The sequence below is a fragment of the Sinocyclocheilus grahami genome, unplaced genomic scaffold, assembly GCF_001515645.1.
Source record: "Sinocyclocheilus grahami isolate Dianchi unplaced genomic scaffold, SAMN03320097.WGS_v1.1 scaffold403.1, whole genome shotgun sequence".
Lineage (NCBI taxonomy): Eukaryota > Metazoa > Chordata > Actinopteri > Cypriniformes > Cyprinidae > Sinocyclocheilus > Sinocyclocheilus grahami.
In genome coordinates this window covers 610,014-623,469 of record NW_015505582.1, presented here as the reverse complement: position 1 = coordinate 623,469, position 13,456 = coordinate 610,014, and the positions used below count along the sequence as shown (strand labels likewise).

The window sequence follows — 13,456 nt, the reverse complement described above, 5'->3', positions numbered from 1 at the left end:
CAATTTGGGAAAGAAATCAATTAAATCTGTATGTGGATGTGTGTAAATATTCAAATGTAATCCCTTTTGTAATCGTTATCATAAGTAACTGTAATTTAATTACACATTTTTTCTTAGTAACTGTAACTGATTACAGTTACATTTATTTTCTAATTAAATTACATAACGCCGTTACATGTAACTAGTTACTCCCCAACACTGGCCCTCAATCACAAGCACACAATCATGGCTTGTCCAATTAAAAAATAAATAAGTAGATAGACAGATAAATATATAGATACATTTACATTTATTCATTTAGCAGACGCTTTTATCCAAAGTGAATTACAGGAATACAACAAGCGATTCATCACAGGAAGTGCTCATAATACAAAGTACAAGACACGGGGGATTAAGGAAAGAGAAAGCAAAGTCTTTTGTTTTTTTTAGGATGCAGTCAAATGTTGACAAAAGATATGAGTTTTCAGCTGTCGCTTGATTCAGCATTACAGATGTGGGTGGGAAAATCATTCCATTAGCCAGGAACGGTGAATGAAAATGTTCTGGAAAGTGATTTTGTGCCTCTCTTTGATGGTACCACGAGGCATCGCTGATTTAGATTTCAGGCTTCAGAAGGAGGATGTAGATTCGTAAGAGTGAGTGGAAGTAGGAGGGTGCTGAGCCCGTGGGTGTTCTATATGCAAGCATCAATGTCTTGAACTTGATGCGGGCCACAATGGGTAGCCAGTGCAGGGAGATAAAGAGAAGTGTGATGTGGGCTCTTTTGGGCTAGTTGAAGATCAGCCATGCTGCTGCATTCTGAATCATTTGAAGAGGTTTGATTGTGCATGATGCAAGCCCAGCCAGAAGAGCCATTGCAGTAGTCCAGCCTAGAAATGACAAGGGCCTAGACAAGAATTTGTGCAGCATGCTCCGTTAAGAAGGGCCCATCTTTCTGATCTTGTGCAATGCAAACCTGCAAAATCGAGTGGTTTTTGCAATGTGGATAGATAGATAGGAGATGAAGGCATATTTTATTTTGTATTGTTTGTGCCATTGCTTGTCATTTATCTATTCTCATTTTATTACTGAGTGTTTGCTTGTCTTTTTTTAGTTAAAATAAATTAAATTCAGAGTTTGAAATCGAAGTTCTTTTTAAGTATCTTCCTCACAATATAAATATGAATCAACAACATTATAAATTGTAAAACACAAATACACTAAACATTCCAGTTGGATGATTGTAGTTTAAAAATATGTCTCAAAAAATACCCTAACTCCCCTTTCAAATTAAAAAATCCCCCCCATAAGAGCCACCTAAAGGGGGAATTCCTCCCCATTTTCCAAAACGAAATTCAGACCCTGCTTTCTCCATACCATCTCTTTCTCTAAGACCATCTCTGGTTTGTCATTTTAGAATTTTGCTTGGGAAATCTTCTTTTGTTAGACTCTGAGATATTTTTTTAATTAAATGGTGCCAGTATGGCTCAAAATTGTCGCATTCATTTATGTGATTGATGTGTGTTTTCTCTCAGGATGAGGAGAATAAGATCTGTCCAGAGAAACTGGAGGAAGCCAAACTGAAGTCCAAATACCCTCACTTGGGTAATAAGCCTGGAGGATCCGATCTGCTCAGAAAAAGACTGCAGAAGGGGGTGAGATTCATTCAATGCTCTCTTTCTGCCCACATTGGTAGGGTCAATAACTGTGTTATAAGAGGAGATCCAGATCACAGGGCTTTGGTGGTTTTACACAGGCAGTAGAACATCACAGCATCATGTGACTGAGTCATGAGCCACAGATGGCATGTGCACTGCAAGATGTGTTACAGAGACAAGTTCTGGTCAGTTTGAGAACATTAACCTCGGTCGTGGATGTACATTAATGGTCAAAAGTTTGGAAGTTGTTTTGGAAAGAAGTCTTTTATGCTCACCAAGGCTGTGGATACTTCAGTCTTTCGTGTTCAAATGATCCTTCAGAAATTATTGTAATATGCTGATTTGGTGCTCAATTTTGTTCATTAATTATTTGTGCTTCCTTATTATTAATGGCTCTTATCAATGTTGAAAACAGTTTTTGCTCCTTAAAGGCACTATATTTAGCGACACCGGTGGCTGTTAAGTGAACTGCAGACAGTAACTTATTTGCTCATGCACACATAATGCACAAGAGACTGAACGGAATTCGGTGCCCCGATATACTCGCGGAAACGTTTTTCCAGTTCTTTGCTTAGAAGTAAAAAGAAGTTGAAAATAGCTTTGCACCGATATAATGTAACGGACATCAAGATGCCGTCCATGCTGCTGAGACCGACACTTAGACGAATATGTCAATATTCAGTAACAAATATGTCAATAATGATTTCCTCTAACAAAATAAACACAATAAAAATGACAGCGGTGAGAAAGCAGCAGTTAAGAAAGCATCTGATCATAGCGATGTGGATATGTTTGCACCAGCTCTGCAATTGTGTTGTGCAATTGCACCATGTTGACAAATGAGATGATTAAAAATACACTTATGATAGTTTGATTATAAGGTATATTTGAGACTATAGACTGTATAGATCTGGCTATGTGAGACTTTAGTTTGAATTAATGCCTTTGTTTTGCACGATATGTTGACATTATGGTACAGAGCAGCTCTTTTGTCATTAACCTGAATATTGTATAAGCATTTGTTTCATGTGTCAGAACGGAAGAGAGGCTCTCAGGAGCACACATAAACATTACATCCTTTTGATTTTCCAAGCAAAAACGTCCCAAGTCCTTCAAATAAAAATCAATCTACAGGCTTTCATAGACTACCTAGGTCAAGCTCTTCACACATTGGCAATAAAAGAGCAATTAATGCATGGAAATTCTTACTTCTAGCCCCTTTAATATTTTTGTAGAAAATGATATATTTTTTCAGGATTCTTTGATGAATAGAAAGTACAAAAGAACATTATGCATGATTGATCAATTTGATATTTCCTTCCTTAGTAAAAATATACATTTTTTAAAAATAAAATAAAAAATCTTATTTGCCCCAATCTTTTGAATGGTAGTGTATCACTGATTCCACAAATATATTAAGCACCAAAAACTGCTTTTAATAATAGTAGTAATATGTTATCGGCTTGATTTCGAAAATTCAGCTTTGCCATCAAAGGAATAAATTATATTTTAAAATATACTATAATAGAAAAGTTATTTTAATAAATAGTAATAATATTTTACAATATTACTTATTTCACAATGTTTTCACTTGTTGAGCATGAGAGGCTTCTTTCAAACACATTTAAAAAATCTTAATTATTCCAAAGATTTGACTGGTAGTGTAGACAGACCTGATATGTAGCAAGCCTGCTGCATAGGGTTGGGTACCGAAACCCGGTACCTATGTAACCGGTATGTACTAGAACCGAATAAGAACGCAGATTTTGGTGCCTAATTTCGGTGCCACTTAAATGCCTGAGCGATCGATTTAAATATTTGTCCTGGTTCTCTGAAATGGACGTAAGAAGCATGGGCGTCGCTAGGCCATTTTTAGTAGGGCTATAGCGATTAGCTCCATAAACTACACAAATTCGTGATCGCTTCAGAGTCGGTCCCCTTTAAATTTCATATGAAAACGGCGGGGAAAACCTCTGCGTCTTTCAGCAGACTCTACAATCGTCATGGAGTACTCAAACAGAAACCTGTAATGAAATGTTTATGCGGTTTAAGGTTCAAAAGACTTTTCCATTTATTAAAAACACATTATTTTCCACATACTGTACATTATTGTTTGTCCTCTTTGCCCCGACTTTCTGAAACGCGTCGATTTTTACAAAGCTCATCGGTCTGAAAAGCAAGGTGTGCTGTGATTGGCCAGCTATCCAGTGCATTATGATTGGCCGAATACCTCAAGCATGTGACGGAAATGTTACGCCCCTACCATACTGTGATGATGCCCTGTCAGGCCAGAGCGATGATTCAAAAACATGAAAACCCATTATAAACGAGGCATTCGTTGCATCCATTGGGGACATAATTATGAATTATAATGACTTATACTGTCTTTTTACGCGTTGCGTAGCATCGTAAACGTAAAACCATGTCTGCATTTGTGATCGGAGAAATGACAAACAACAAGCCCTACTCTACACTGCCCAAAAAAACTTGCTTTAAATATATAAAATATAAAAACTCTTTAAATATAAAAAACGTACTTACAGTCTCTGAGTCAGAACAGCCGGCATTGTAGTCTACTCTACCAGGATCAGGAAACAGTCCTCCATAAAATGTGCTGCACACATCTGAATATTTGGGTTGAACTGTTCTGGAACAGTGTTGTAAATACAACTTAACCACTGATTTCTAGTCGTGTCCATTTTTGGAAGGCCAAACAAAGTAGTTTTGCTTTCACAATGAAACACGGCGTCATTCAAGGGCTTGAGAACCGCGCAGCCGGCGGATTCGACGAAGGAGCGTCCGGAGAGTTTGCGGCAACCACATGTGACGACCCTGGGCTGGACTCCGCTTCATCCACGGTGAAAGCCGATCCGGTGATCCACAGCACAAAGTTGTTTTATTTCCTCAGCAACCAGCACGGATCAACTCCAGGCATGACGAAGCGGATATCGTCCTCTTTTGGAAGACCAAACAAAGTAGTTTCGCTTTCACAACGAAACACACAGCGCCTTCACGACATGGCGGCGGCGGCAACAACAATACTACAGCGAGAATAAAAGTTACGCCTTCTTTCTTTGCGTGAACATTTGGGCGGCGTTATGCAAATCTTCCCACATAGTGACGTAGATATTTGGGGGCGTGTTAGAACGAGCCGTTTTAGGTAGGTGTGGCTGACTATTAACTTTTATAAAGAATATCTCCTTGGATTTGAGACTTTAGTCTTTGCAACTTTACAGATCTTCTTTATGCACCAAGGGCTTGTAACACTCCAAAGAGAAAGAAAAAATTTAAATTGCATCATATGACCCCTTTAACACATATGAAAGCATACTTTATAAAACGATCATGTTGAAAATCATTTGAAAATGTAATATTTAATATAAAACATATTACAGTTTATGTAGCATACCATACAGTCATTCACAGAACTGATTAAAGACAGTGACAGCACTCAGTCAATTCACTCATTTTAACTAAATATCAGAGTGATTGACAGAATAAATATTGTTTTGTATTAAATAATGACCCAGATCGTGAACTACATTTTACATTGATTACTTTAATGTTATCATCAAATGTTATCATCGTTTTTTTTTGTGGCGACCCAGATCGTGAACTACATTTATTAGCCTTAGAGTAAGGGAAGCACAACTCTGGAAATGAGAGCATCCGAGGAGCATGTGAATGCTGCAATGTATATTTATTTTAAATATTTTTAATGTTCTTTAATGTTATCATCAAATGTTATCATCGTTTTTTTTTGTGGCTCTTTTTATTTTTATTTTTTTAAAGTAATCAGTTCAGGCACCGGTACCGCTTTAAAAGTATCGATTTGGCACCGGTATCGTAAAAAACCCAATCGATACCCAACCCTACTGCTGCAGAAGAAAAATGGCGTCTTCCGTGTTGATCGTGACATTACAGTAAGAAGCGTATTAAGAAATAATTTCATATTATATGTTTGTATTTACTATTGCATACTATTTCATATTTGGCAGTCTTGTTTTTGTTGAACATTTTTTCAATTCATGTATATTTAGAGTGTAACAACATCTTTCAAAGTATTTGGAACAGAATCATCAACACATTTACTGTGCCATAATTCACTTATGCCAACAAGTTCTCCTCAACTGCTTTCTTTCCCAGCCAAAGTACTTTGACTCCGGTGACTACAACATGGCGAAGGCCAAGATCAAGAACAAGCAGCTTCCAGCGGCGCAGACAGAGAAGACCGAGATCACCGGAGACCACATCCCCACCCCTCAGGACCTGCCACAGAGGAAACCCTCTCTGGTGGCCAGCAAACTGGCTGGCTGATACCTGCTGCTGTCCTTCACTCCACACTCCCAAATCCTGTCTCTTCATCCATTTATCTCTGATACTGCATTCCTGCCCTCATCCTCTCTTGTTTCCTGTCCTCTGAAAATACACTGAATATTCAAGGGTTGCAGATGTTACAGAGCTGTACTGCCACACTATGAGATGGGTTGTGTCGTGGCTCCAAAGGGGGGTGAAGTTCTCAAAAGTCTTCTGATATTTTTAATGTGTTGTAGTATGTAGTTGAAAGTGTACATATTTGCTAGTGAGTGAGGGCAAACTGCATTTTAGAAGATGTTTTGCATTTTAATTATAACCATTCCTCAATTACCCACTGCTTAGAGGACAAGGTCACCCAAAAATGAAGATTCTGTCATTTACCCGTTCCGCATGACTTTATTTCCTCCAGTGACCGCAAAAGGAAATGTTTAGTGGAATGTCAAAGCTGCTCTTTTTCAAACAAAGAAAGTCTATCGAGGGAAAGGGATGTAGAGCTCCGGGAATTACAAAAAACTGTACTGTAAGTAGTCCACACAACTTGTTCCAATCATGGAGGTCCCCGAGATACGGACTTCTGCATTTTTTTTCTAGGTGTATTATAAAAGTTGTTAAATAATTGCCTCATAATAACTGTACTTTGTTGCAAAGATGTTGTACGATGCCAAGATAATGGACTTACTTATCTGAGCTGAACAGCGCTCATCAGTATCAAAATATCTTAGATGGCCAATCAAATCAGAGAAGGCATTTACTGTTTACAGAAGCCAAATGTGAATTTCAGCATGGAACTTCAGTTGTAACGGACAGAAAGTCAGGTGTAACTAGGTCAGCATTTGATATTTGGCAACTGTGTTGCCATGCTTTTATCTTGTGTCTTCTGAAGCCATACAATAATTTTGTGTGTGGGACTGAAATTTTTCATTTTTCCCCTCCATAGTTTTCATATCAAATAAGTGCTTGCGTTCAATTCAAAACATTCAAATGACGCATTACAATTAGTCACGAGAAATTGCACAACCAATGGCTATTTGATGCTGATGCAAAGGCACCATACAAAAGAATGTTTGAATATGCATAAGCGTAAATGAGATTGAAAGCATTTTTAGCAAATTACAGCTTAAGTTATCACATAGCTTCAGAAGACCTAATATAAGATCCAAAGAAAGTCACGTGCGGTTGGAAAGACATAAGAGTAAAGAGGAAATTGTGCTAGAATTTTCTTTTCGGGGTGAGCTTTTCCATTAATCATGGAGTTAAGTGCTTGAATCGATAATGAATTGAAAGTAATCTAATAATGTGGTTGATCTGCACCCTGTTTCTTTCATGAGAATGCTCGTTTCTTTTTGTCATGTTTCAGCTTTAAGTGGAGGACACTTGGTTAGTCATGATTGATAGCATGTAATGCAGATTTCTGAGGCTGCTGTCACCTTGTCTTGTACCATAGAGCTTAAAGCCTTATGATGATGTAGTGCCATTGCACAGATTGGCAAGCAGTTCTGTAACGCCACACATTTCTTTCATATGTCACTTGTGTCTGGTTGTAGAGTCCAGGCAGTGAGGATGCTTCTCCACCTTCTGGTGTGTAATAAACTCCATGAGATCTCCTGTACATTGTCTTCTATGCAGAGGAGGGAGACAGTTGCCTGTCGGCTCCTCACACCACATCGTCACACTACAGTAAACTCCACGGTTTGCATGAGCATAAACTGTGGCCGCTTTTGATCCATTTTGACTTGTAAATAAAATAGTTTTGCAAACCGGCGATTTTGAGTCTATTTTTATAAGTGAAATGATCTATTGGGCTTGATATTTCCATTACTCAGATTCCAAAAAAATAAACACTACAGTAAGGTCCCATTAGTAGTGCATTAACTAAAGTAAACTTAAGTAATATGTTTGTTACAGTATTCCTTCATATTAGTTAATGTTAGATAATATGCTGTTCATTGTCATATTAGCTCAGGTCCATTAAATAATATTAAGTTATCCAATTTTAATGTTGATGTATTGGATGAAAAAATGTTGAAATAACAGTATAATTCATGTTACCTGATGTAGATAACTAATGGTAGCAAATGCAACCTTATTATAAAGTGTAACCACAAATACTGTATATTTTCTAATCTTGTCTATTAGTTAGCAAACATGCAGGAAACTTAAATTGTGCCCAAGTCTGAGTCAAAGCACCGGCCATATCAAATTTGTATTGCAGATCATACTACATTTAATTTAGTATGTATTGGTGGGTTTTGAGGAGGTGTATCCTCTAAATAGAAATCAAGTGTATAACGTTAGTTCTGGCAGGTCAAGTTAGTTAAGCTCGCACCAGCTGTCTCTCAACTGATCCCCATCTTCCTATAGGAATACGACACCTATCTAAGCATTCATATATAGTTCCCTCAGTATTATCAGCAGTTTTCGCATTGCTTAATAGCTAATTACCCTCCTCCATCCCCAGCTCCTCCTCTATCAGTCAGGATTCAGCCTTCTGATTATCCTTTGAATCAGACTAATTCTAAAAAGTGTACATAAAATTATTGAACTTTAACAATATCTGGGGGGGTATCTGCATGGATGCGCAGGGAGTTCTTGCCCAGAACAGAACCTTACTGCCAGTCCAAACTGTATGCTAATTGTCAATCATCTTTGACGATAGTGGTCCTGACAGAAACAAATAAATAGCTCAGTGTAGTGGGTGAAAATGAAGAAACTCGTTCTTCATGGGGCAAAGTGAAATATTTGACAGCATAATAGAGCAGGCATGGTGGATCACGGAAGAGGCAAACATTTCAGTAGTAAATAATCAAGCCAGCAACTGTCCTTAATTAAATTCTAGCTGATATTGCCAGCCAGTGTGGTCAACAGAGGGCAGAGTGGACACTAATGATACACTGTTATACTGTATATTTATTTATACCCTACAGGTAAAAGTTTGGAATACATTTTTTAAAGGCCGCCGTTAATCAAAAATACAGTATATATTGTTACAATTTTAAATAACTTCTATTTTAAAATGTAATTTACACACTTTTTATATTTTTTATATTTTTTAAAATATATAAAAATAACAGTTGTTTCACTAAATCAGTTATTAGCAGTTCAATTCAAAACATTCAAATGACGCATATCAATCAGTCATGAGAAATGCTGCAAACTTTGCCTGAAAAACATAAGCATGAATGATATTTGATAGCGTTTTATAGCAAATTACAACTTAAGTTATTAGGCTACATGGCTTCAGAAGACCGAATATAAGATCTAAAGTCTTTGCGCTTGGAATGACATAAAGGTGAGTAAATTGTACCAGAATTATGGAGTTAACTGATAATGTAGTTATCTCTAATAATGCAGTTGATCTGCACCGTTTCTTTTTGTCATGTTTCAGCTTATAAGTGGAGGACACTCGGTTGATCATAGCGTGCAATGCAGTCAGTAATGCAGTAGCATATTAAATTAGAATTGGAATAATTTATTATACCAATAACATATCATTTAAGACTAAATTAAAATGTAATAGTCAGTGGTGTAAATGGCCAAAAATTCACTGAGAGGACTCTGGCTTTGAAAGTGTTTATTATAAAACCCTTTATAATCTATAATGACATTACACTTATTTCATATTTTCTCTAAACCGTCTTAGATATCAAAACAGGCACCCTGCAATGCTTATAATGTAAGCATAATTAATGGCCCCGTTTGTTTAATAATTAAAACAAAATGTATCTAGACGAGTGAAATGAAAGAATGATTTAATAAAAAATGATGAGTGATTAGTAATTGTCTCTAATTGGCCTGATTAGCTAAGACCTTTATAAAAACACTTCTTATTTAGTGGTACAGCATTGCATGATTTGTAGATTATATTTAATAGTTTACACTTTGCATAAACATTTGCAATTAGTTTGTAAAATGACTCTACGCTTGTGTTTCTTTTTAGGAGCACTTGTGCTCCTATTTAAAAAAATATATATAATTAGGAACACAATCAAAAAATTTAGGAGCACCTTCTGATCAATGACGGAAATGAGGCACTATTTAACTCATCTCAATTCATGGCAATCTCACAAATTTAATGAAGCTCTCCACTGCACACTGAATCTATTATTTACACTGAGATCGCACCCAGAGCGAACAGAGACACGCTAGAAACACGGGCAGATTCATGAGGAATGAGCCGGTGCCTTTGGATTCATGACATCCTTCTAAAGGCTTTTCACTTGAATGAGATCTACAGGAGAGCTTTGAATATTCGGGACCGATCGGATGTTCAGCTGACTGTGATTGCAGGAACATTGTGCGAGCAATATCATGGCTGCGTCTGAATTATATACAAAGGTAAACATACTCAGCATCTGATAGTGTGAACATCAAATGCGAATGTCAAAGAGTAAACGCAATGACAGTGCGTACATGCGTGCGAAAGTGGGTTATTGTTAATGCTTATGCTGGGAGGCTATGTGTTGCCTTCTGATTATTCGAATGAAGTAATTCATCACGCATGCCTTATGCCGATGAACAACCTATTGTTTATTATAAACGATATGTTTTATATTGCAGTCATATGTTGTGTTTTACAATGAAATGTACACGAAACACCCGCATTACTTGTTATTTTTATTGAAGATGATACATGCAAAGATCTGGACAGTATTAGGTAGACTGTTGATAAGCAAGCACCTCCGTCACCCTTGGAAACAGCTAAGATTCGTAGTATTGGACATGCAAGCAGAGGTTTTCAAAGGCCTGCCTGGGATGTACTGATATGGGTCACAATTGTAGTTGATGGCTGACTGCAGAGAGCCAGTGGGATGCGGGCGGTGCTAATGCAAGCATCATTTCCTGCACGGGATGATGCGACCATCTCTGGTGCTGATGCGAGCATCTCTAACATCACAGCCTGCATCCACGCATCTTCCGGCATAGTTGTTTTCAATGCATTGCTGCGGCCTGGCGTACATCAAGGCGTGTCTCCATGGGGGGGGGGATCCAATATTGTTGTAGCAGCCAAAACATGACATCACATTAGTCATAATGATGTCTCCCATGAGGAATGGTTTGATGCTTTTACTGAAAAGAGAGGGAAAGAAGTGGGGAGGCCCACCCATCCCCCACGAGATGCAGCTGTCTTATTGTAAATGCACTGCCGGATCCTTTTGAGAGCTGCGAGAGCACATCGCGTTTATTTTGATTCGAGCTTACATGTTCAACAAACTTGACAAGGGTTATTTTTAAAAGGCTTTTGCATTTTAATATGGGTAGCATGGTTGTTTAGTAGCCAGCATATATACAGTATAGAATGTTTATTTCCAGGCAAGTTGTGTATCTCATTTAATGGTTAAAGGTCTAGTTCACCCAAAAATGACAATTCTGTCATCATTTACTCACCCTCATGTCGTTCCAAACCCATAAAACTTAGTTGGTCCACAAAAGGTCATAAAGGCATCATAAAATTAATCCATATGAATCAAGTGGTTTAACGTACCTCTTTTGAAAAGATATGATCACTTTATATGATAAACAGATTTAAAGATAGACACAACATATAGCATTAGTCTATTAGCAAATAGTCACATTTGATAAACACAGCTCGTGCGTGTGAGATAAAAGAGAACCAATGAGGTAAAGCAATTGTATCTCTTGACAAGACTTTGATTAAACCGCTCAATTCATATGGATTAATTTCACAATGCATTTATGACCTCTTTGGATCTTCTTTGTTTGGTCACCTGGACTTTCAAAGTAGGGACAGACCTCTCAAACCTCTCAGGTTTCATTAAAAATATATTTATTATAATAATTTGTGTTTCAAAGATTAACCAAAGTTGTATGGGTTCGGAACTACATGAACAATACATTTATTTTAGCTGCAGATTTTAGCATAATATTTTAGCGTACAGGAGTCGTACAGTAAGCATGTGTGAGTCTGTTATATAACGCTCATGACGCACTGATCGCACACTGTATTTATGCACAGGCACAGACTTTTTTGTTCGTTCACATTGTTTCTACTGGGGGTGTGCGATATATATCGTCTGCGATAATATCGTAATTGTTGTTTTAACGATGTGCGATTTGACATTATCGAGTATTTTGCAAAAACCATTCAAAACATCCCTACAGAGCGCACGCATGCATCACGTGAAGTCTAGACTAGTGCGTGTGCGCATTTAGTGTGTTTTCTTTCACTGCATGATTCAGGCTATTAAAATTTGGGTCACAAATTTCGATCACAAATTCAAGACATGATGGCAGAAAATTTATATATTTATACCACTTCATATAGTTATTCAATTTCACACGCAGAGTATAAAATTAATCCATATGAATCAAGTGGTTTAACGTACCTCTTTTGAAAAGATATGATCACTTTATATGATAAACAGATTTAAAGATAGACACAACATATAGCATTAGTCTATTAGCAAATAGTCACATTTGATAAACACAGCTCGTGCGTGTGTGATAAAAGAGAACCAATGAGGTAAAGCAATTGTATCTCTTGACAAGACTTTGATTAAAGCGCTCAATTCATATGGATTAATTTCACAATGCCTTTATGACCTCTTTGGATCTTCTTTGTTTGGTCACCTGGACTTTCAAAGTAGGGACAGACCTCTCAAACCTCTCAGGTTTCATTAAAAATATATTTATTATAATAATTTGTGTTTCAAAGATTAACCAAAGTTGTATGGGTTCGGAACTACATGAACAATACATTTATTTTAGCTGCAGATTTTAGCATAATATTTTAGCGTACAGGAGTCGTACAGTAAGCATGCGTGAGTCTGTTATATAACGCTCATGACGCACTGATCGCACACTGTATTTATGCACAGGCACAGACTTTTTTGTTCGTTCACATTGTTTCTACTGGGGGTGTGCGATATATATCGTCTGCGATAATATCGTAATTGTTTTTTCAACGATGTGCGATTTGACATTATCGAGTATTTTGCAAAAACCATTCAAAACATCCCTACAGAGCGCACGCATGCATCACGTGAAGTCTAGACTAGTGCGTGTGCGCATTTAGTGTGTTTTCTTTCACTGCATGATTCAGGCTATTAAAATTTGGGTCACAAATTTCGATCACAAATTCAAGACATGATGGCAGAAAATTTATATATTTATACCACTTCATATAGTTATTCAATTTCACACGAAGAGTGTCGTTTTTCTCCAAAAATTACCATGATTACAAATGTGACATTGAATTCAATAAACAATAAGTTAATTAAGAGCCTTACGTTTTAGACACCATATTGCTTGTTTTTGCTCTATTTCGCCAACAAAAATCATTCCGAATACAGCCACAGTGCTGTTTTGTGTCTCTGAGCAACATGACGGTGTTTCATTCCCGAATGAATCAACCGTTTAAATGATTGGGTTCAATCGCAATGACTCACTTATTAACAGTGATTTGCTGCCACCTGCTGGTGGTTTTAATTTCAAATTTCGGCTTTTTCTTTCTTTTCTTTTCTTTTTTGTTGATTTTTTTCATG

At 37.2% G+C, this 13,456-nt stretch overlaps 1 protein-coding gene across 1 annotated transcript in view; it reads left to right on the top strand.

Annotated features, from left to right (window-relative positions):
* The window catches only part of LOC107550627 (cAMP-regulated phosphoprotein 19-like), a 17,951-nt gene extending 10,240 nt beyond the window's left edge, over nt 1–7,711 (top strand). The window contains exons 4-5 of the mRNA XM_016231955.1: nt 1,515–1,634; nt 5,784–7,711. Coding sequence (XP_016087441.1) covers nt 1,515–1,634; nt 5,784–5,954 — 291 coding nt within the window. The 3' untranslated portion in view covers nt 5,955–7,711. The remainder of the gene's footprint in view (nt 1–1,514; nt 1,635–5,783) is intronic.
* Nucleotides 7,712–13,456: the final 5,745 nt, after the last annotated feature.